Genomic DNA, 25586 nt, shown 5'->3' with positions numbered 1-25586 from the left:
GTCTTGAAAAATATGTGGTTTCAAAAGTCACAATTTGCTGTTAAATTACCTGTAACCTGTCGAGTTGAAACGTATTCGCGGTTCATCGGTGACCTATTTCTCAAAAAATTTATGTCCCCCGATACTTAAACAGCTGTCTAAAAATAGAGGATTATCTAAAAATTTCGCAGTCACGCAGGATCGGGCCGATAAACAGGCGAATAAAATTTTTCCTCGAGGACGCGATGGAAATGCAGAAGACACACGCTCATATAGCGGAGGAAATAAGAGAAAGAGACTCAGCAAGTTTGCCTCGCTCGGAACATGCTGACCTCGTAAACAAAGGACGCTTGTAAATGTAAAAATTTTCGAATCGTGTTCGTCGATGTTTAAATATTTCCATCTTCTCCCATGCCGGCTGCGATTAATAACGATCTGTCCGATCCTGCTAAAATCGAAAATTGCGCAACTCTGGCGTTTCGTCGACGTCGCTCGATGTCTCGAGTTCGCTAAGCAGGTGCCTATATATGCGCTGATATCATACTTGTCTGGTCTTGAGATTATACTAATTCGTATGGACTATAAAGTCGAAAATTTTTTTCATTCATCTGTGAATCCTGAATCAATGTATTATAACTGCTTCGGATCACCCTCGACTTTCGCAATATCATTATAATTTTAAATGTACAGTGTTGGGAAATACATACCATTTAAATTCTCGATTGACATGTTCCCAACTGTGATACAGATCTGAGTGACAAAAGAATTTACGAAGGGTCGTATCGATTTTACCGCCCTAATTAATTCTCACTAACGCGAAAGCGCATTAACGTTAAGTTTCTCTGATAAATTAATGGGTCGACGTGCAGTAGATCAGCATCGTTTTCACGCGTTTTCACGCTTATCCTTCGTGTTTACGCGATTCTCCATTACATAAAAACAAATAAACATAAAATAACGGATAAACCAGTGAGTCGTCGGCGGTGTCACACTTCGCAGCCCGACTGAATTGCTAATTATTGACTGGAATCGATACTTGGTTTTATAGCCGCGATTTTCTAAAAACCGTTTTACCTTTAAAAACTTTATACACACACAGAGCAGACTCTCGGTTAAAAGGCAGCACACTTACTTACTTCGAACGCAAAAATTTCCGGAGATTTTCGTCGGCTGACGCATCGCCGCGTACTCACGCACACACTATCTGGCCGTCCTTTCAAGTTTGTATTCACGCGTGGCATTGCGGCACACGCGCGCATTACGCCAACCTCCGCTCTAGTAAGTACACTCACGCGAAAAGTCGAATTTTCGAGACGTGAATGAAAATCCCAAACAAACATCGTGAGAACTGTGGCTTCTCTCCTCGATAGAAAGGGAATACCTATAGGCCAAGCTGAGCATACGCTAGCTGAAAGCAAAGAACCGATTATCGTAATCCGGAGCAGCGATCGAATGCATCGCGCACATGTGGGAGAGCCATCCTGGAAGGTTGAATTTCTCAATGCCGCCAAGTTCAGCAGTCTCGATGGAAGCAGTAACGACGCCAGGCTCTGCTCGTCGCGGCAATGGCGTAATGGTGAATTAATTATGCGAGACACACGCGCTGGCCTTACGACGAATTCCTTTGGGCGCTTCGCAGCGACCTCCGAGAGCGGGGCTCGATTATTGATCGGCTATTGTCCTGTTCACCGGCATACACTCCGTATGCGCGTTGTATATAGTTTTGTCGCAACTGGATGCCTTTTTCCATTTCGGTGACGGATGATTGACTGATATGCGCCGCGCGGAGATGCTACATACGCGAGTTTAAGGACGATTTGTTTTGACGGCACTCGCGTGTGATGACTCGTGCGAAGAACTCAGATGAGGCAATGTTAATTTGAAAAATAAATCGTTGCGCGTTCGTTGCTTCTATATGGTACACTGTACTCCCATAAAATTCTTATTATTATATTGTTGTTTCTGATGTGTTGCGGCGCGCGACGGAGAAGTGAAAGAAAAACCGGTGTTACGCGTACAGGCACCTGGTTTCTTTTCGCTCGATTGCCATGTACTCTGGAAAATCGAATAATGCACTGAAATAAACTGAATATTGTAACGCCACGATGATGATGACGCGAAGCCGAGAGGAGAGAAAAAATCGGTTACGCGGCGCATGACTCTAGGGAAACCGCAAATTGGCGTTTTGCTACCGCGCGCTGAGGAGCAGATGTGACGCTACTTTTTTGGATTTGGCACCGTTTTCCGGTTAATCGTAAGCAGAGATGCCAATTTTTTTGCGTAACGCCGCAGCTCCTCAGTAATTTGCCGACACGTGTGTGTTTTTAGCTTGCCGGTTTTCTGTGTGTGACTATTATCGTTAATCTGGATTCGAGGAAAAAATTATTACGAAATGCGGCGAGTCGTGCATTCATTCTCGGCCTTTATTCCGATCATTAATTTATTTTTAACGATGTATACTCTAATCGCATATTGTTTGTTTTCGCGCTGCATGCAGACAGTGTCGTGGAGTTGTAAACAAAAGTATGTGCCAGCAACGCGTAACCGATATAAAGAGTATATTTACGTTAGCGCTTTGATGATAGACAGAGAAAAAAGTAATAATGGCTCTGCGCAGCGTGTACGTGATAAAATGTATTCGTTGTTTGATTATCAGCCGCGTATATATACAGTAAATTAATTTTTAATTCCTACGTTGGTTTTTTCTTTTCTTTATGCAAACTTTGGGATATCCAATGGACTTTGAACTTATCACACGCAAAGTAGAGTCGTTTCACTTTCGCTTGTCCCGCTCTTACGTAAAAAACACACTGAGAAAATTTCTCGCATTATTAATTCACTCAGTAGCAGAAAATTAGCCACTTCGGAGGTGAACTCGGGGCACTTTGAGCAAAGCTTGGCATTTAAGTGTGCGTATCCTTAAACGCATTGTTCCGCATTTCGAAGACGGCCTGCGAAAATCGCTCCCAAACTTTCTACGCTAGTTAACTCGTTGCGGCACATCTACATTCCTCAAAAAAATCCTACTCAAATATAGCTAGAGAAAAAGCATCAGGTAAAAATCCGTCGAGTCGAGCTCGACTTTCGAGACGCGCACGTCCTCTCGTGATCACGTGCGAGCGTCACATCTCACGGTGAGTCCGCGTATTATTCAGATGAAAAAAACGTCACGGCAAGGTTCCGCCACGCTGCGGCGCAGTGACATCGGAGGCTGATTCGACCTTTTCTCTCCAAAGATCGACTCCCTGTCATCGCGTGGCAGTCAACGCCGCGAGGTGTACCGTTTGCTGCTGTTACGCGATACGCCACTTTCACTTCTCTTCGATGCCGAGAATTTCTTCGCGCGCTCGGTGCTTGCTTGTGTATTATATATTATATACCGACGTATGTGCTGCAGACGTGTATAATACTCGCTGCGGGTCTTTGACATGGGTGAAGTTCGCGGCGATGAGAGCAAAAACTGTAGTACCTATATATAAAGGCGACTGCACAGTAGGTGCGAGAAGGCATCAGTGTGGCGACGAGGTGAGGGAATCGGGATCATTGTTTTCGCGTGCGCGCGCACGCAAGAGTGTGTGTGTGTGTGTGTGTGTGAGAGAGAGAGAGAGAGAGAGAGAGAGAGAGAGAGAGAACAAATTACGTAATTGCGCTACATATTGCAGATCCGGCCCAAGGAGCAAAGATATTTTGCTCTCGAGCTTTCATTTTTATTTCTGCGGGATTTTCCTCGAATAATTTTCGGGCCGCACAAAATATTTGTCTATACATCGATCGACAGCTGCTTTTGCAACGCGATTTTGCATAATAACATAGAATGTCGTTGGAAAATCCGATATAGCAATATTATAATGAAAATTTGCATATTGACAAAACCGCACAATGGCGATTATATTCAAATAATACTTATAACGCAACGCTAATTACGTCATCCCCGCGAAAATTGTACAAACTGCACACACAACGGCAGCAGTGCTGCTTTGACACTATTAGACATTTTAACCAGCGGCGGCGCGTATAAGGTCACGTGTGACGTGCACATCACAATTACGCTCGATTCAATCTTATATACACCGTGTGTATAAGTATGGTAGCCGCCTGCATGTACATACGCGCTTTCGCAAAACTCCTCGCTGCAGCATGTGTCTCTTGCGCCACGTGTCGTTCAGTTAGTTTGTCGAGAGACATCAGCTGGAGAAAATAGAGAGAACATAGAGATTCCGACAAAAAGACGTCGTTTCGCGCAACGAGTGTATTAGGCGTCGTTGAGTTATGTAAGCTGCGAAAAAAGTAGATTAGATGCGCGGACGAATGTGCCGTACCGGCGAAAATGGACTCGCAATTTTCACAAATATACGGGTGACGAACAGTTACGGCTGAAACGTTCTGTTAAAAAAAGGAATTATACTTCACGCGAATGAATTATGACTAAACGCACACATCGACGTTGCACTTCGAGGGATTAAGCGGTCGTTAAAATATGTTTCATAAAATTTGCTTGAATATGCCAGGCGTGTGGAACTCGTGTGCTGGCTGTTGTAACTGTAGGAACGAACAGTCGCGAGAAGCCGCGACGCGGATTTCAAGTTACAAAATAAACTAGAAACTTGAATAATTGCCGGAGCGAGATGTTTTTCCTGTTACAAGTATGATATCACATTTGAATGTGTTTTAATATTTCCGCAGTAAGCCAAGGATCCCTATACTCATATACTGCTCTTACACGTTTCATTAGTTTTCTTCGTAGCTTTATATTACAACGCGTGAATTCGTATACGTTTACATTACTTTTCAGAAATGATATTTAAGTTAAAATAACGATAATACAAGTAATATTTTGTAAATGTGATCGATCAATCATTTTATTCTCTTATATTAAGTATGAATATTTAGAGCTGAAATTATGTAACAATATTTAGTCACGAGAAAAAAGTGTTTATTTTATAGTTCACAGCAGAAGTAGGAAGAACGGCAGCAGAAATAAAGTTTTGATTATTTCCGCGATTGAAAATGCACGAATAAGTTCAAATACGAGCAGCTCGAGACGTTTATATTTTCACCGCTACCAATTTTATCGACTTTTTCTAACTTTCTCGAATACGAAAAGTATCGATTTTTTCATATGCCAACTTTCTTTTTCTTGTTGGTACGAAATTCCAAGCATGATTTATTCTGTGTGAAAATTTATCAACTTTTTATCATTACATACAAATTTAGTTTCGTAGAAAATTTAATAATTCTCTCTACATCAGAGCTGAATACAGGTGACCAATGTATAAAAATCACATGGATAAGCATATCTAAATGTTAAAAGATATTAAAGTCGTAAAAATCCTCTCATCTCATATGTACCTCTTGGATACATAGTGGCGTCAATTAATATCTCAAATTAAACTGCGCAACTGCCATCGTACACGTACAGTATTAAATATACGCTATGTGTATAATTCTGAAAAAACCCAATCCTCAAAATTAAACTATATAAATGCTCATGATCATCATAACGCCTCGACTCCAGACGCATTACGAAACGCACTTATAATTCCACTCTACTAATTAATCAAATCCAAATCAGCACCGATTCGCCATATCTACAAAAGCCACTCCTTTCACGGAGCGAATCGCACGCATATAATATACGAATCTATATTTAGCAACTCCCACGCTCAGGTGCGCGCTTCCTCGTCGGAAAATCCGAGCGACCGGGCGTGAAATAAAGGCCCGTGCCGCGCCGAAGGAAAAGAAAAGCGGATATATAGATCCTGAAGCTAGGTACACGTACTTCCGCGATCGCATAGCTCGGAAAGTATTGTACATGCGGGCGCCGATGCGCGCATTCGGATGTAGATATAGGCATGCGCCGATATCTTAATGAGGCTGCGGTCGGCCGGATTGGGTAATAGTTTTTTGAGAAATTCTTGAGGTTACTTATAGGGCTCCGCCGTGCGGTGGGCTGCAAGAAGCGACACTCGTCGCGTTGCGCAAGCGCTAAATTGTAATTGAATTTCACGACGCGCGCGAGTAGATTGATTGAGATGAAAAACTCGAGAGGATTTTATGCAACAATAATGAAATTTCATCCGTCGACTGATAGTGCGAGTGTTTTTAAATTCGATGATTGTGCGCTTGTGTATAATCGGTAATGACTCGTAGTATATTTCAATCAAAGTGTGCGAGAGAAAAAATTAAGTCGACGAGTATGAGCGTCAGCAGTTTAATATATTATTCAATTTTTTATAGCGTAGTATAGTACTATACTTCGTTTTTTTCCACCTAACTCCACGCATATAGCCGCGTATCATCATCGCCATCATAAAGCACTGATGTTCAAAAATTAAAATAGAGTCGCGCGTTCATAAAGTATTCACTCGAATCCACTCTATAAATCAAGACTAACGCTCGTGTTTGTAAATATATGCCCGTCATAACTCGAAATCATAATAAGATACCCCTCTACTCTTATTTGGAAGGCAATAAGTAAAAAGAGAAAGAAAAAACTCGTATTGCTTTCCGGACCTTGACGCCAAAGCTGCGACAACTCGCTCTCGCACATCGTCTCGAGATTTATCAAAGCCGAGTTGAGCGCGAGAGATATGCAAATAACGAGGCTCTCGCGTGGCGGGCGTTAATGGCCTTGACTTTGAAAAGTGCCTCGATACTTGCGCATCTGCTAGTGGTCAGCGACCGGTCCTTCGGATAAAGGTCACGGATCGTCAAATTTTCCACGTATACCCTTTCTCTGGTGGCCCTGGCGAATGAATTGACTGTTTCGCTTTTTTTATTTGCGACTCTCTTTTAATTTCGAGCGCGTGCGAGGTGTTATCCTTTTTTTATCGGGCGAAGGACGATAGATTCGAGAGATTGTACGTTTCTCTCTTCACGGCTCATCGTTTTGAGTAACGGCCGGCGGCCGACACTTTTACTTTTGTCGACGACTCGTCGTATTGTGAGTCCGGACGACGACGCAGTCCGTATGTGTTTTAATCCTTCTCTCTGATGCGATCGATGAAAAATGCGAATGCCTGCGAGTAGGGGGACTGCTGCACGAGTCGAGAAGATAAATTAAAAAAAAAACGGCGAGTGTATAGCGGAGTGGAAAAAAGGAATAGGAGCGGTTGACGGAGATAGTGGCGTTGTATTAGTATAGGTGTGTCAGCTACAGTAGGTTGGCAGCTTTGATGCGCCTGAGGGCGTCGCGTCATATAGGCATATAGCTATGGCGGGGGCGTTGGCGTCTTCTATGCTAGGTAGGCAGCTTCGTTTGCTTGAAACTTTTGTGGAATATGAAGCGTTCGCATCAAATTTTCAAATATTGAATTAACCAGTGATTTGAAAATTTTTTAATGCGAAATATGAACTTAACGCTTGTACGGCAATGCATAAAACCTACTTTTATAAGTATCAACATTTACGTTAAAAAAAGTTTTAGAATGTTTGCATTTATATTTTGCAAATATATTTCTTGAAACTGACCGCAATTTTTGCATGAATTTGATAGTCGTGCATAGCTTAACAGTTTTGTTGCATAGGAATGATTGCCTTCGTGTACAGAATCTACGTCAGCCAAAGCATACCTCTGTCGAATGCACTATTCTCATCTACACGTACACACACACACGTGCATGCACGCACACACATAAATATAAATATTTGTGTGTGTGTGTGTGTGTGTGTGCAGGCGTCAGAACGCCAAGCAACGTTTAGTAGATTTCAAGAAGCGTCTAATTTTTAAACCGACGATTTTTTAGTTTCATAAAACAATTATCGATCAGAGGTATATCTACATAAAAAACACTCCTGCGTAGTAGCATAAGAGTAAATAAATTTTCGCTTCTCACTGTTGAAAAATGACTTCAAGCCAAGTGCATAAAGCTGTCACTCACAAAATAAATTAATTTCTTCGCGACGAGGAAACGATGATTGAAAATACACGGTCCCATTAAACAAGAATTAAACGCAGTCGAATAATGTCAGTTCAACACGCACCGTGCGTCTACGGCCGAAAAAGTCGTCTTCCAACAATTACAGCGTCGTTTTGCCGCACTCAGCAGCGCTCTCGTTCAAAACGAATTTTTTCCTACCGACGCGGCAAAAAAAAGTCAACGTCACGACACCAGCTGACCGCGAATATTATTCAAACACCGTTTTGTAATCCTCTCTTCCCTCTCTGTCTCTCGAAATCCGATACCTCGATCGCGTCGACTCACGTCTCCGACACACATAACACTCGCAGAGTACACACAGAAGCTTGCGCGCCGGCAATTTGTTTTTAGACACATCCGCGCGCGCAATACATGGGCTCTATAATAAGTGCAATTCGGCCGTCCGTCAAGTGTCACCGTGCGCGCATCGCGTCCCCGCTTAATTCGAGTATTGCCGATCCTGACACTCGAGCCGATTCTGCAGAATCAGCGCCGCGTAATCGGCCATGTAACGCCTGTTTCGGCCGACTTTTCCGCTTCCTAGCCTACTCAAGGATGTGTTTTAAGGATACGCACAGTGCAGAGCCGACGGACGGGTTTATTTTTACGTCGACGTTTGCTCGAGATTTTTTCCTCGGCCTGCAAGTGCGCGAGCAATGGAATCAGAAGGAAAAATCTGCGTTACTGCGGGGAATACCGATTCGCAGCTGTTTGTTTTTGAAGATGAGTTTCGCTGGTAGCCGACGACATGAATTCCGAATTTCTTCGACGAGCGACGGGCAGGCGCGCAAAAAAGAAGACGTTATCATATCGCGGAGAAGTTTTCGACGGAGGGAAAAGCCCGCGAACCGGTTGGAATGTTTAATGCTTTTCTTTGGGATAACGCGCTGTGCAGATGCGAAAACGACGCTTCGGCCATGGCCTACGTGACAATCCGAGAGTAGATTATGCAGGCTCTGGGTGTCACTTCAGGCTATAGCCTAATTGCCGGGAAATTCACTCGGTATACTCACCCCCGAAAGGTTATAGGTATTTCCCAGGAAGGGCGGGGGTGGGGGATCGGTACCGATATACCTGAACGCTCGGGCTCGGTAGTGGGGGCCCAAAGACGCTTGCAAATGTTCAGTTTGGCTCTGTCCTGACGATCAGTTTCTGCTAGACTCTCGGCACGAACGGACACGTTTGTGCAGTTGTCACTCGGTGCGCCATTCCGTGTATTCATAAATTTGCGTGTGCAGTCGTTCGTCGGCGTCGTCAAGATGCATCTGCGCTCCGCTTCTAGCATTCCTAAGAATATCCGTAAGTTTTTCTGTTCTGCGGTGCTGTTTTTTCTTCACAGCTTTGGCGCAAGTAGTAAAACTTGCGAATAATCAGGCGATTCTCCGCGCGTTCGAGCGCCGGTCGAAATTTTTTGTAAAAATAATTGTCCGCGAAAAATAAACGTACGCCGATTCCCCATAACTAATAGACGATCTTTCTTCGATTTTCAGGGGCCGCAGTGGCGGTGGGTGCTCTGATGGTGATAATCGCGGCTGTCCTGGCGGCCGTCTTTCCCCAGCTCATAAATGTGATCGTGAACAAGGAGATCACCCTGGCCGAGGGCGGCCGCACCTACGGCTGGTGGAAGGCACCGCCGGTGACGCCACAGATGCACGTCTACATCTACAACGTGACCAACGCCGACGAGTTTCTCAACAACGGCGAGAAGCCCGCGTTGCAAGAACTTGGACCCTACGTCTATCTGGAGACCTGGGACAAGGTCAACGTTAAGTTCAATGACAACGGCACCGTTACGTACAACGTCAGGAAGCAGTTCATCTTCTCAGAGGTATGTGATTTATTTTTGCTTCAGGGCAAGAGAAAGCTCTCTTCGCGAGAGCGGGAAATTTAAATTACGGAAACGTGGTAAATGTTTGCTCCCGTAGAGAGAATTCGACGCTTAACTTAATGACGCTCGGCTCTCTGCGTCTGCTGCGTGGAAACTAAAGTATACCACTCGGGCTGCGTGTATAGCTCGTGTTTTAATGCGCGATGATGCATCACGGTAACCATGTGTATTTGCATTGAGATATATTATTCAAAACTTGATTTTCATGAATTGCATTATAATGTGCTAATTATGCACCAGTATGAATGTTTGTTTTCATTACGCGGATTTCGTACGTTTTTTTTTTTTTTTTTGAAAATTGATCATCTCTTGTTTTACATCCTATTTAAAAAAGTAAACTTTTTAAAAAAGTTCCTGAAACGTTGAGCATTGTGTAAATATGTACCGATGCATTTACATTCATAGTAGATTTTTTGTGCAACAGAATATGAGTAAGGCTATTGGGAGTAGGAACAAATTTTTAATAAGCGTAATTTGCGACAGTCATTGTTTGTACGTTATACAAAGAAATAATTTTCAACGTTATATCGACGTTATTTTTCCTATGAAATTCCAATTTATTAACGAGCCCAAAATGAGCCCATCATTAAATTCTCCCCACAGTCATCAGAAATCAGGTTTTCACGTACAATTTTTAAAACGTAAAACGTACAATTACTTGCGCATCCAGCGACTCTTCGCACTACATTTAACCGATTGCGCAACCCGATTCGCACGTAGCCTATATATTCAAAAGTAGCACGTGCCTTTCTCACTCGACTCGCGCATATTCCCTCAAAAGTGCCATTGAACTTGCAGCTCGAAAAAAAGAGAGGACGAATCGAGGATGATCGTGTATTTTTTTTTCTCGTTCTCGCGATACGCGCGCGTGTAATGTCCTCCTGTCAGGCCCCGAAAAATTATAACTGCTCGCAAAACCAGCCTCTTGTGGATTCGAGTCAGCTGCGCGCGCGACACTGCTCGGAATTTTTGTGGAATTTTCAAGCGTTAGATCGCCATTACATTCAAGTTCTGCTCTCGCGCACGAGCATTTCGGACTATTATATATTAGAGAAAAAATTCTAATGGGCCGGCGCGTATATCTTCAACGATGAAAACAAACTGCTGAATCTGACTGCGAGACAGTGTAATGCGAGCAATGCCATTGCAAATTGCATAATTGCGGTTGTAAAAATTTGGCCAAAGAATCTGGACCCGATCGTTGCAGTGTATCGATACAACGTTCGCCAGTACATACATCACACATACACACGCCGCGCGAACGTCGAACTAGTTCTCCGAAGTAGGCTGCCGCTCGACTTGAGAATATTCAGCGTGTCGACTTTCTTTTTTAACTCGCTTCCGAAACAACGAATCACACCTATGATTTTAACACACACGCGCGCGTGCGCGGCCCATATTTCATAACTATCCTGGAATTTTCCAGGCTGGATTTGTGGCGTAAAATATCCTACGCAAAAATCCTACGTACGCGTGTACATTTCGCTATTTTTCTTTTCTTCGCGAAAATTACGTAAACAAATCCGTCGCATCGCGGATATATAACACATGCGCATCGCGTACGACAGATTGACGACGAGTAGGTATCATCCGAACGGAGCCTCGTCGTCGTGTGTCTGTGGCAGCGTGTACTAACGAGGTCGGAATACCGTAACTCCTGGCGCGTGTAGACGTTGCTATTACGGCGCCGGTGTATTATGCACGAGAAAAAGGAGCCTCTCGCGCACAATATCGCGAGGCGATATTCCGAAGATTTATACAGATTTATCGGTATATGCAGTGCACGCGGGAAATTGACATTTTTTCCGCCGGCGAGCGTTGCCCCTGTTTACGCGGCTTTTTTAAATCCCGTCGCCGGAAATCTACCGAGAATCGACTTTGTTATTATGCGAAGGATTCCGCGGAATCGAGCAAACGAGTTCGCGTTCGTTTTGACAACAGCGTATTATATGCGAGCGTATACCGGTCTTTTTACATAATCTGTAACGATGGATCGCGTCGCTGTACACGGTATAGATATAATATGCTGAAATTATAAGCCTCGCGAAATTCATAGCGACGCTGGATGTGCGCGCTCGCAGCTTAATTGAAGGAGTCGTTTCTGAATTTCTCGAGCCCGAGGTTAAGACCTCTGACGCGTCGTCGACGAGTTCTTCACCTACTTCTCTATGCGATCTGCCATTATGCGCTAAATGTATGCGAATTAGATGTAACGACGCATCGGAGAACAGCAGCGAGGAGCGACTTGTTGACTTCGATTCGTACGCTTGTTAACTTGTGAATTGTTGCGCTCTGTTGCTGTGGTATTAATTTCGCGGAGGTAATTATCCGCGGAAGGCTATATGTGTGCGTGTATGCTATATACCTGTAAAAGCAACATTGCCAGGTAGACGGGAAATAACGCGGATTATGAAGTCATCGGGAACTGCTCGCTCGAAAGTATCGACTTTCTTTTCACAGAATGAGGAATAGGGTGTCGACACGTGGGAACATTGATTGAGTGACGCGCGCCTGTGCAGTGTCGTTGATGATTCTTCTGCTAGTTACATTCCGTTTTTCTACTGATTTTTTTCGACTTTTTAAACGAACTTTTGAAACTTTCTACAAAATGTTCGACAAATTATTTGCGTAACTTTCGTTGATTAACAAATATCTGTAATTAAAAAATAATGCATGCGTATCAAGCATGAAACTGCTGTTTGATCTTTAAATCTCTTAAAAAATCACATTAAATCAAACGGAACGTGCAAATCCTACGTGGCGTAAATCTCTTGATTATACACAGTTGACAAGAATTATGCGGTAGTTAAAATATTTAAAAAGCTTGTCTCCTTAAAAGCCATAGTAGTATATATGACTATGTTAATTCGAACTTTTTTTAGCTTCGTTTTTTTTTTAAATTCCAAACCATCGTTGCATTTGCAATCAAAATCATTAAGTCGATCAAATCTCTCCCTCTAAACGTTCGTTTAGTATTTTAAACTAATATCGATAACCGCAGTTTTTTGATTTTATTTTTTCTCAAACCGCACACCGAAGCTTTCAGACTGATATTATCATCGAATTAAAAATTTAATCCTCAAATTCCGTCTGTCGCACACGCTGCTTTACGTAATGCACAAGGATATCCACGTATAATAATACTTTTGATAGTAAGGAATTTCACGCCGATTAAGTCGAAAAAAGGAACACATAAAGCAGGATTATTATTCCAGCTCCGTGCGAAAATTCAAATTTAGTGGCTGCCATCAAGCGAGCGTCACCGAGACGTGAAATGTCCATAAAAAAGTAACGCACGCGCGCCCCCACTTTATCCCCGAAATTAAGCTCATCGACGCGAACAAATTTCGCTAAATCGCCGTACGCGGAAGATGTGCTATATTCACACTCACGCGAAAGATGCGCCAAGCAAGCGAACGGTAACAAAAGACCGAGAGTGCGTCGTCGCGCGAAAGCATATTTAAACAGCATAGTGTCGGCTGTGACGTAAGCCTCGAGAGCCGATCAAGGAAACGATTCGCGTCATTCCCTCGTGTGGTATGTATCATAGCTTTGGAAGGGAAAATGCGCGCTGCTGTTGATACACACACACACACGCACACACACACACATACACGCGCGCCTATGAATCTTCTCGGCACAGCAGGTGTTTACGGAACACCCGCCGAAAGTCATCGCGTGTCTATATGCGGCTTCTTGTTTTTTCTTTCCTTATGTTATATCCGCCTATATGAGACTCCCGATCTCGATGTTTGTACTCTTGAGCGAGAATTTCAGCTTTACGAGTTTTTTGATCCTGTCGTTGGCGTCGGATATCAATATTTATTGAGCATTATGCAAAGCTCGCCGGGTTTGCGACTATAGGCTCGCTCGCGGTGATGTATGATATTACGCGAGCAAAAAGCACAGCGCGTAGATGAGCGACGAAATTGGACGACTGTGCGCGAATTTGTTTTCCTTCGGCTCAAAACTTTGCTTTCGATTATGGTGCATGATTCGATCGATGCCATTAAGAGTAACTTTTGAACGACGCGACGCGGACTGCAAGGTGAAATCGTTTATGTACTTGATTCATCAAGGTTAATGACCTTCTGTTTTTCGTGCTTGTATTTTATTACGATATAAATTAATGCCGGCATGTCGAAGCGTCTTCTATAATATAAAATAAGAAATTCATACGATGCAGATGAACTAAAATCCCAAATCGATAATTTTCAGGAGCTGTCAGTCGGTTCTGAGGAAGACCTCGTGGTAGTCCCGAACGTGCCCATGCTCTCGGCGACGAGTCAGTCCAAGCACGCGGCTCGCTTCCTGCGACTGGCCATGGCCTCGATCATGGACATCCTGAAGATCAAGCCTTTCGTTGAGGTCTCCGTGGGCCAGCTACTCTGGGGCTACGAAGACCCGCTGCTGAAGCTCGCCAAGGACGTCGTTCCTACCGATCAGAAACTGCCCTACGAACAGTTCGGTCTGATGTACGGTAAGAACGGCACCGCCAAGGACAACTACACCATCTTCACCGGATCCTCCGACATCACCAAGTACGGACTGCTCGACAAGTGGAACGGCAAAGCCGGTCTTGGACACTGGACGACGCCGCACTGCGACAGCGTCATGGGCAGCGACGGCAGCATCTTCCCGCCACACATCACCAAGCACACCGTGCTCAAGGTCTTCGACAAGGATCTCTGCAGGGCTCTGCCGCTCGTTTATAAGGTAAGGATCTGCGGGCTTTCGTATTTTTTTCTTCCGACACGTTCGCACGACTATCGGCTCGAGCTGATCGCACGTTTGCGATTTCGTCCTCGCTGATACCAAGCGACTTATCGTTCGCACTGAAACGCGATATTCTTTTTAAACGAAATGCAATAATCTTCATCTATAATTTCAGCAAGACGTAGTAACCGCCGGAGGAGTTCCCGGAATGAGGTTTGTGCCGCCAGCTGACGTGTTCTCGTCTCCAGACCGAGTTCCTTCCCAGCAGTGCTACTGCCCCTCAGGACCACCCTGCGCACCCGAGGGCACCTTCAACGCCTCCCTGTGTCAGTACGACTCGCCGGTACTGCTCAGCTTCCCCCACTTCTACTTGGGTGAGTTTTCCAAGCAAATTTTTTCCTCGACGTCTGCTTTTTGCGCCCAGTTGCAATCTCATATTCAAATCAGTCGGAAAATGAGTCGCGGGATTCGATCGATTGGTTTTTTTTCGGACTATAAGGAATTTTTATCGATTTTGATCGAGCGTTTTCGCTTGAAATTTCCGCGCAAGAAATCGCGATTGAATAAGCGAACCCTTCAAAGCACAAGTCACAACGAAGCGTTCCTCGCTTATATTATAATATCGATTTATTATTGCGATATGCTTTTTGCCGTAGGCGTTTCAAGACGGATCGTCAGCGCGAAGTAGCAAAAAGTATCGAAGGCAAACATAAATTGTTATCTCCGCCTGACCTTTGGCATCGTAAAGAGGAAACAGGTTCTCCTTGATACACTAACCGGGATCAATAGGCGCGCTTGCAATTGATACTCTCGGACACACGGGCTTTACAATTATTATTAAAGTTAGAATTAATTAGCGTTGTATTGCTTGTGTGCACATCTTTATGAGATGTCGCGCTACGTTTCCTCTTACAGCATTAAATTACATTCGCGTACGCGCACGCGTCTAATTGTTTGAATCGTTTGCATAGCAATATGGGCTTAAGGATTCAGGACGTAACCCGAAAACTTTTTCACGAAGTTATCACTCCACGATTCGTACAAAAATAGATCTATGAATATTAAGCCTATCGGGTAGTTCGGTAACGAATTTCCCCCATTGACTAAAACGATAATTACACAGAATGTGTATTTCCATGCCGATAGTGGCAGTCATTTCTCTAAATGGCTCTCGTGTGTACAGCGAACCTCTGCCGGGCGTATTTCCTGATAATAAGAAGTGTGCTCTGTGTGATTATACTTCCGGGGGACTATAATTACACGCTTTTGTCTTTCACCGGTTATAGGCATCGCTTTGTCTGAGTTATTGTCTGTTTCGTTCTCACCCTCCCATTTAATGTTCAAAGACCATATACCATTTTCGCTGAGTTAAAGCTTATTACGACTGCTTTCGGTTCACACGTAATCCAAAAGTGAACACTTCGCCTACTCGCGAAAAAGGGCTGGCTTACGTAAACGAGACGCGATATTAAAATCGGCAGTACCGATTCCAGCGAAATTCTCGCTTTTAGAAAAGTCTCCAGTACAAACCATGTCACATCGAGGGCACGAGGAACGTTACAATCATGACATTTCTCTGAAACGAAAATTCGCTTTTCCTCTCAAAGCGATACTTACGGCTGCGGCGACTCTTATTTTCCTCGGCGTAATCCGCCTTTCGAGTCTTTTTTCCACAGCCGCGTCGCTGGCGAGACAATGTCTGTCGCGTGAGAGGCGCCCATTAAAATTTCCCACAGATGATATTGTTGCGGCGTCGCTCGTGATGTGCACCTCCTTGTGAGAACTTTTGCAGCCAGCGAGTATAGAGGATGACTCTTGCTCTTACTTTCTTTCGGGTGGGTGGGCTTGACTCTCGCCGGGTCGAGAGTCGTTTCCTCGCAATCGCGAGAGATGTTGCACCGGCGCGCCTATTTCTTTATGCAGGTATATTCTCGTGAGCGTTAAAACCCGCGCGGGCTCGAGATCGCAACATACACGGATTTTTCATAGCAATGAAATTTGAAATTTTTTGAAATCAGTCTTATTGGAATTTTGAATTTTGAAATCAATGTTTACATAAGAAAAAAATTAGTATTACTATATTTGTCCTCTTATAAAATACTGGGTCAACGTAGAACTCGGCAGTAGTCGAATCTTTACGAATCACGCTATTCATTTTCAATGCACCGCCTAATTATCCGACAGCTACGGACGTTTCGAACTTTCTAAAAAGAAAGACAATTAATTGTAAAGTCTTCGATCGCAATGCAATTCCCGGCAATCTCGTTAAAAGCCATACGCGCCTGCGCGCGCTTTTTACTTAATAGCCGTCAATCAGGCATAAAAAAAAACAATAATAACCCTTCGAAAATTAGAAAAGAGAAGCAGCAATTACGCTTCCGAGAGTCCCCGTATGGAAAATGTGTTTATAACACGCATTACGGTGCGTCTCGAGCGTAAAGCAGTCGACTGTAGAACGTTGAGCGAAAAGTGGAACGCTTGGTACACACGTGTAATGTGCTATATGCTCGCATAGACTCCATATACGCGGTGCGCACGACAATGCGGTAAAACAAAAAGAGGAATAATAAAGATGATATATACCGAAACTTTCTAAAATCTCGTATACGCGCATGTATACCAGTATGGATTATGCGGCTCCTCTTTTTCACGTATACGAATATTCGCTAATCCTATCCGCTTTTTATAAACACACGGACGATATAATTCTTGTCTTTTTACACGCGTGCGAAATTACGAGTCGCGCTAATTGTTTCCTGAAGTCGATGCAAATTTCAGACGCGTGTCAATACTGCAAAGAATGCCATAAAAATGTTTTCCATTAGCGCAGATCGCGCGCTCGACTTTTTTCCGCGACTAATCCTTCCTCGCAAAACGAGTTCGGATACTTGGTGCGGAGAGAAGACGTTGATGTTGCCTCTCTTTTTTTCGCCGATATGCACTGCATAGAATATTCATCAAACTGTGAGATCGTTACGCTCGCCCGTCTCTACAATTTATCATTTTTTTCCGCCGTCGTCGTCGTCGTATATTATGCAAGAGAGTCTCTCTCCCTCGAGACGTCAACACTAATAATATGCAGCATTATTTATCGTGCGCAGTTGCGGATGATGATTTACGCGATATTTGGGAAGTTGGCAAAATTAACAAAGCCCTCGTCTTTTTTCAGCCGACCCAGCGCTCAGGGAAGCCGTGACGGGTATCTCGCCACCGGAAGCGGAGAAGCACCAGCTCTTCATCGACGTGCAGCCGACCATGGGAACAGCTCTGAGAGCGAGAGCCAGGATCCAGATCAACCTCGCCGTCAGCCAAGTTAGAGACATCAAGCAGGTCGCCTCCTTCCCCGACATCGTTTTCCCCATCATGTGGTTCGAGGATGTAAGTTCGCTTCTTTTTTTCAATCGATCTACGCTTCTTATAGCGCCGACAGCTCGTGTGTGTCTCTGCTATTATCAGCCAAATCTACTCTCGCGCGCGAGTGATAGTATTGATTATAAAGCGTCTTGGTCGTGTTATAAATCGATATTTCATGGTATTATTCTGTGATTGGATAGGATTCGTGATAGTTTGACGGCAGCTCACTTTGATTCATGGATAGATAGCCGCGTGATGTAATACACCTATTGGATGTATAGGTATATAGGTACGGCTGTGCCGGCACACGCACTACTACACATGCTGCTGCTGCTGCTGCGCTATTAACGATCTTTAAAATGCGTTTCTATTACGTAAAAAAGAGTCTAATTGAAATTCGCAACTGCCACACGATATAAATACATTAATACACCGCATCCCATACTACAGTTTTGAGAAAATCTACCTCGATGGTTTCGAAATAGGTTCATTCCGGTTTTCAAGAGAAGCCGCGGCTACAAAGATCCAAACTAAATTTATTTATTCGGTGTTAAACAATGTAACGTACTGACGCACGCGAAGATTTACAGCGGTTGATTTTATAGAGCGAATTATTTCTGGGCCTTTCCGAATTTTCTCACATGGCTTTGAGCGCAGGGGGAAAAAGTTTTCCCCCAACTCGTTGAGCAACCGCGGCGCAATAATGCGTACCTATACTACCCGCATTGAATTTTATTTATTTTCTCTCTTCAAGAAAGGTACGGCTTATCGGACGGTTTTTAATCGATTTGGAATATCAATCGAGACCGGATGACGGCGGAGAAAAACGAGCGACGAGTTTCGTAGCGCTAATTTAGAAAAATTAATGCTCTCCGTCGATCCGCGCGCGTTTTTGCGCGCCGCCGCTTCGAGTTTTTGCCCGCTCGTGGTTTTAAATTATGTTATATGTTTTCGCGATGCGAAAATGAGAGGGAGAGAGAGAGAGAGAGAGAGAGAGAGAGAGACACACGCCGGTGTTAAAGAAAAAACCGAGCGGCAAAAAAGTTGTTTGTTAAACTCGCACGCGCCAGAGGAGGATTTTTATCCAGTCATTTTTCGTAATCTCTCGAGTTTGATACGCGATAAAAAGCGGCATCTCGGGAATGCATCGCGTATGCCAAGTTTTAATGCACCTTTATCGCATATTGTGTGCGTCTGCGTCTGCGCGGAGTTCTCGGAATCGCGCTTAAGAGCCTCATTCTTCCGAGATGGACCGACTCGCGTGAAAAGTAACTCTTTTCAAACCGATGCTAAAACTCGTACTCATATCGCTCCCGATCCTCTAACGCAGCGCCGCCGGCATACTCTTGCGTCACAAAGCCTCGCTTGTTAAAACTTCGGCTTGATTTCTCACTCGATTTCTTCTCTTTCCTTATCCGTACACCAGATGCACACGGTAGTTTTGCTTCGCCTCGCGGATCGTGCACTGTGGGAGCTGAGAAAAATAACGCCGAGCCGCGTCTTGCTAAACGCGGCCTTTATCTACTTACTCGCGACGCCTCGCTGTGGCCGATTAATAGCACTAGGCGCTACCGATATCGCGTATGTACGCGTGCGTCACGCTCCTGACTCATGCACACTGTGATTCAACTAAATTTTCCTCTCCTCTTCCACAGGGAATCGACCAGCTGCCGGAGGAAGTGACGAGTCTGCTGAAGATGGCAGTGGACCTGCCTCCGGTCGCGAGGGCAGCCGTTTGCGGAGCCCTGGGCGCGATCGGCCTCGTCGTGCTGGTCGGCGCGCTGATGTGCCTGGCGCGCGCTGCCAATCGTCAGGAGAAGCTCCACCTAAGCAACCCTCTGCCGGCCAACTCCACCAAGGGCAGCGGGCTCTCGCCGACCTTCCAGAACCCCACCGCCAAGTCGATCGGGGGCGGCAAATAGCCGATTCTACCTCTTCACCGCCAGGAGAACCGGCTGCAATTCTTCCTCTAGGCCGACGAGGGCCGATCGGCGTCGGCTCGACGATCGTCCGAGAAAACTACAGCACACATCCGCGGCCGATTTTTTCTCCGTTTTCCATCGAGAAGCTCTCGCGTCCGCGTGCGGGCGAGAGTGTATGTGTGTGTGTGTGTGTGTGTGTGAGAGAGAGAGAGAGAGAGAGAGAGAGAGAGAGAGAGAGAGAGAGAGAGAGAGGAGCGACCGGTCGAACCGGACCTGTCTTAGCTTTTCCCGCTCCTCTCCCTCCCTCGCGTCCTGCGCACCGCGACTGCTACCGATTCCCGTCGAGGCCTGCGAGAAGCCTGTGTGCGTGCGTATGTACATGTATAGTCTTGTGACGTGATATTTATTATGATTGTCCCCTCTTTTACATTCTCGACAACGACGACGCGAATCGCATGATGCGAGGCGAATTCCTTCGTGCACATCGTACACATACATATAGAGGCGGATGTATTATAGCTATGTATACCTGCCGCAAGATCCGCGCCCTCGTCTCGCGCGCAAGCGATCTATCGGTGTATTGTGTTACGCGTTATCCGTCGGTAATGCCGCTTACGATCAAGCTGCTCTCTCCGATCGATTTTTATATGATCCACACGTGAGTCTTTACGTTGTTTTTTTCTCCTATCTGTATGATCATTTGAAAAAGAAAGAAAATTTTATCTTACATTCGAACCCTACTCGCTGCAAATTTTCCTCTCCGTTTGTTTATTACTAGTTTCGAGCTACTATTCCACTGTTCTCTCTTCGATACATACGCATAGCTTCTTTCGCTAGTGAATGAATTACTATGTATTAGCGCGAGCTCGTGAAACTATTTTTTATTGTTTATTTGACAAGTTATTGAATATTTTTCTAATGTACTTAAGGATGGATAGGTTGTAGGTGCTGCGTTATATTATTATTATTATTATTATTATTATTATTATTATTATTATTATTATTTACTATTACCGCATTATTATTTTATTTTTATTTTGTATCTCTATTGCGTCGCAAGAGAAGAGGAAAAGAGGTTGCGCTGGCGAGCTTTTTGTTGAAAATTCGACAAGCTTATTTTATTCGATCGATATAGCAGTGTATCATCGATTATTGTGCATTGATTTATACCACAGAGTCAATTCGCTACTGGACCAATGACACAATCTTGTTTTTAAATTTCGGATGTACAATGTGCGGTGAGAAGTGCTACGAAAATCGCGATACATGCGAGCGTGTATGCGAGATTTTCATAAACAAAAAAAAAATCTCATTCTGTAAACGCGCAAAAATTGATGACATAAATTGCTTGTGTATCATCTTTTAACTCTCTGGAATAAATCATACTTAAATAATTCTTAAGCTAGCGTATTGTATTTGACGAAAATTCGAATTCTTGTTTGCCAAGTATACGATAAACGATGTGAACTAGTTTGTAGTACGATGTAAATTTTATTAATTTTTATCTTAATACAATTCTGCATGGACATGCGAAAGATCTGAATCTAAATACAGAGTTACACACCCTCGAAGCTTATTGTTCGAAATATGTAATCTAGAAAACATTGTAAAAGTGTAAAAAACAGATATGATGCGTTTATATGAAATGTTAAGGTTAAACTCATTCGGTGAGTGCCATTGATTTTAAAATAAATTTAAAAACAATTTCGTAACTGCAAACGCGTCTAAAGCTTCGCCAAGGAGCAATGGATCGAAATTCGTGTCACGATTGATTATACCCAGAAATGTGTCGACACGCTACTGTCAGCAATTGTTCAATTTTTAACTCAGTGGCGGGAGAAATATTTGTTCGACGATTTTTAAAGTCTTTTTATGACCCACCTGCTGAGTCGATGTACGGACACGCTTGAACAAAATTTGCAACTTAGCGTATTCAGGGAAGACTCAAACTCAACTGTACATCAACGTTTCGAATAAAAAAATGACATAATGAACAAACTCATAAGATCAAACGTCCACCAAGTTTTTTTTACAAACATCAAAACAATCCAGTGAAATGATTAACATTGCGATTGCCACGTTTGGTACTACTTTTTTACACTAAAATGAAAAAAGAATTTGCAAGCGATCTATGTTTTGTAGTATTTATTGAGACTATTCAATATTTCTGTGTTTTTCGATTTTGAGTATTCTAACTAAGAAGTATAAATGTTTTGTTGTTATAAAGAGTAAGATACTGGTATACATTTGATTGTATGAAATTGTCACACAACAAACAGTGTCTCGAAGAAAATGACAGCGTAAGCAATTTCTCATCGACTATTTGTAACTCCGATAATGTGCAATGATTTATCGTAAGACATTTGATCTTTTAATAGAATAATATGCCAAAACAGATTTCTCAGCGGGCAAAAAATCTTTTTTTTTTTAATTCTGCGTATATTCCTGGAAAAATACGAGATTAAAATAAAACAACAACAACGGGAGCGCGCGGTTACAACGTGTCACGGGCAATATGCTGTTTGTGTGTGTGTGTGTGTGCAAGAGAGAGAGAGAGAGAGAGAGAGAGAGAGAGAGAGAGAGAGAGAGAGAGAGAGAGAGAGAGAGAGAGAGAGAGATGCCGGAAATTGCGCCAGCGCGTAACACACATCGTGAGACTCTCCGTTGCTTCTACTGCTGTGCAGAGGATCGGCAATTCGAACGTAAGCCCATAAAAGCAAGGCGGGCAAGTTACTCAATGAACTACGCGCGAAAGAGAATTCTAAGAGGTGAGCATGCAAAGACGTGTGCATTATTGTTGCAAGCGATTGTCCGAAAATTTGCATCACTGAGCACTGATTTTATTATTTCGTGTGATCGGATTTTATTCCTTGGATTGATGATTTTAATTTTATGACCTGCAAGTATTTATCACGATGTCATTTTCCGCAAAAAAACACATCTAGAATGTTCAGCAGCTGTCCAAGATAAAATACAATGAATAATAAAACATTGTCAAGCTCAGCAAGATGTGAAACGAATGCTAACTTGTCGAATTTATCCGCTCAACTGAAAGCGTGAATTATAGAAGTAAAACATACGGAGCATAGAATGGAATATATACTTGTCGTAGAGTGAAGTTAGTCACAAAAAATTGTCAAAAAATTCATGCAAAACGAATGAATTTATAGTTTTTGTTATAATAGCCGTGATGCCTTTATGTATTTTATACCATAAGAATAAGCCATAATCTAGTTTTTATGACTACTCATCCTTGTTTAAATTTACAATATATTAGGCCGATCATATGCAAAAGAATATTTTTATATTCGCAAATCTGTTTAAACTGGAACGTCTAATCGCGATTACTGAGCATCAGATGGATTATGGCTTTCTTCGTGAACGAATAAAGAACGTGTAAAATAATATTGTACAAAGTAACAAGAATAATCTATGATACCTAACTTCTAAAAAAAAAAGACAAACAAATGTTTACAAACATATTTTTATAGAGTATCAATTATTTATGATATAATATTGCAATTTTTCTCGTTCTGGATAATGTAAATACTCTAATCGTTTGATAAAGTATTTTGGTGTCTCAAACAAACACAAAGGCGAATCAATGTTAAAATTTTAAGGACTTGTCTTACTTCCGTCCAACTGTAATAATAAAAAAATAAAACTAATATACTAGAAGTAACGAATTCACTGTAAATGTTTACCGCTAACATATAGATAGGAGAAGGTTCTTATTATAGAAGAGTAGGATGACACTACTTTTGTACAATAAAATAAATTTAAGATAAAGATGTTAAAATATGGCGTAAATGTTTTGTTTTATTTCTGTAATATACATTATAGAAAAATTTTTCAATAATTGTTGCGAAAGAAAATATGTGGGTTAATTATCAGTAACTGGATTGAGTGGAATTTTTGAAATAAAAAAATAAAATAATCTAAGAAAATGTAAATTTTGTTTAATATCTAAATGCTTTTTCTATCAGCAAGCAATAAAGTAAATCATATTCCTATAATTCTAGACGATTGCAAACTTTTAAATAATTCATATCACAATTATAGTACTAAAATCGTTGAGTTTTTTTAAACACTGAATCAAGTCTCGTTGTATCTTCATAAAGAAAGAATTTAAAAATAGCTGCCAATTTATTTCGCGTATCCCTGGTAGAAGCACTCAGCATAAGTAGGCGAACCGGCCAAATTCGTAATTAAAAAACAACACGCCATGGTTATTTTTTAATATCGGGTATGTATAAACAATTTTCCTCGTAAACATGCTATAATGTAGATACTTTAACTAATTACCATCCCTGATAGAAATCGCAACTACCCTGTCAAAAATATCAAGGTTGATACTACCTTGATTTCAACCTTCATTCCACCTTAATCGAAACGAATATCAAACGTGAATTCAACAGAATAAATGTTGATAATGCATAAGTGAAGGCATCGATTGTTAAAATTTATAATCTATACGAACAACAATTTAAGAACAAAAATTAAAAATAGCCGATCCAATATGGCCGACCACGGCATGCGTTTTTGTACCATATTGCATGGAAAATTTGTTTCTTGTTGTATTTTTATTACACTAAGAAAAATGCTATAATAAAAATTAAAATAACTAGAGTAAAAAATGCTATTATCTTAAGTAATAGCGGGACATACTTGCACTGTTATAAAAATTACTATATTGAATAGTAATTTTTATACTGAGATGAAATTTTAAAAAATTTAATTTTTTTCTTGGTTTATCCATTTTACACGCTTATCGGATATTATTATTTTATTATTATTACTATTTTATTTAATATTGTATAGTGAAAGAAAGAAATGAAAGATAGACATTTTTTTGCGGCGACGGGAATCGAACATTTTTTTTTGTAAAGACTTTTATTTGCTTAGATTATACAGTAAAATACAAATTTACAGGTGCAAATGAAGCATCAACAAAAACCTGGTGCTTATCGGTAATAAATTAAGTTACATGGCCCTCTGGGGGGCATCTCGTACTTATACATTATGGGTGATAGCTAGTTATAAGCGTTAAATAAAAAAAAGTGGTAAGCTCTGACAAATCCGCCAATGGTGCTAATCTACGTAACAATGTGTGTGTGGTAGTACAAAGGAATAAAAAACCTACAGAGCATTATCTTAAATAAGAGAAAAAGGAAGAGGAATTTTCCGAAAAATCTTTGCTTAATTAGTTAAGTTGTCGGAGTAATAAAACTAAAGCTGGGCTGTCCCTCTATTTGACATGTAAAGTTTCTTGGGACACTATCAATATAATTACCAAAAGTCATATATACCGTTTTGTCAATGTTTAAGGATAATTTATTTTGTGCAAGCCAGACCGATATGTTACTTAAGTAGTCGTTCATCTTGATTTCAACATTACTCCAGTTATCATCAGTTGATATTACAGCTGTGTCATCAGCATAGGATATGATTGTTTCTTTTGTCATATTTATCAAGAGATCATTGACGTATAAAATAAAAAATAGTGGTCCTAATATAGTTCCTTGTGGCACCCCTGTATCAACAGCCTCATAACTGCTTACGACATCTTTCAGTTTAACTCTTTGGCACCTATTAGTTAAGTAACTCCTAATTAATTTATATGCTATTCCCCTAATACCATAATTATAAAGTTTATCCAACAAAATTTTGTGATTTACAGTATCAAATGCTTTTGAGAGATCCAAAAAACTTATAGCTATTGGCTTACTTTTATCTAATTTATTATAAATAATGTTTGTTATATGATATAATGCTTCCTTTGTGCCTTTATTTTTTACAAAACCATAC

At 42.1% G+C, this 25586-nt stretch overlaps 1 protein-coding gene across 2 annotated transcripts in view; it reads left to right on the top strand.

The window, feature by feature from the left end:
• Positions 1–23577, top strand: part of LOC100116244 (epithelial membrane protein) — a 33493-nt gene extending 9916 nt beyond the window's left edge. The window contains exons 1-6 of one of the 2 annotated variants that reach the window (XM_003426225.4): positions 9041–9197; positions 9389–9726; positions 14005–14502; positions 14678–14876; positions 17672–17880; positions 19512–23577. In XM_003426225.4, the coding sequence (XP_003426273.1) occupies positions 9158–9197; positions 9389–9726; positions 14005–14502; positions 14678–14876; positions 17672–17880; positions 19512–19778 (1551 nt within the window). In that variant the 5' untranslated portion in view covers positions 9041–9157 and the 3' untranslated portion in view covers positions 19779–23577. Of the gene's footprint in view, positions 1–9040; positions 9198–9388; positions 9727–14004; positions 14503–14677; positions 14877–17671; positions 17881–19511 lie in introns of those variants that run through there. The other variant, XM_001600728.6, reaches the window with a different exon arrangement.
• The last annotated feature ends 2009 nt before the right edge of the window (positions 23578–25586 follow it).

Source organism: Nasonia vitripennis, assembly GCF_009193385.2.
Source record: "Nasonia vitripennis strain AsymCx chromosome 1 unlocalized genomic scaffold, Nvit_psr_1.1 chr1_random0013, whole genome shotgun sequence".
NCBI lineage: Eukaryota > Metazoa > Arthropoda > Insecta > Hymenoptera > Pteromalidae > Nasonia > Nasonia vitripennis.
Note: the sequence above shows the minus strand (reverse complement) of the source record. Positions and strands in the feature narration are given on the sequence as shown.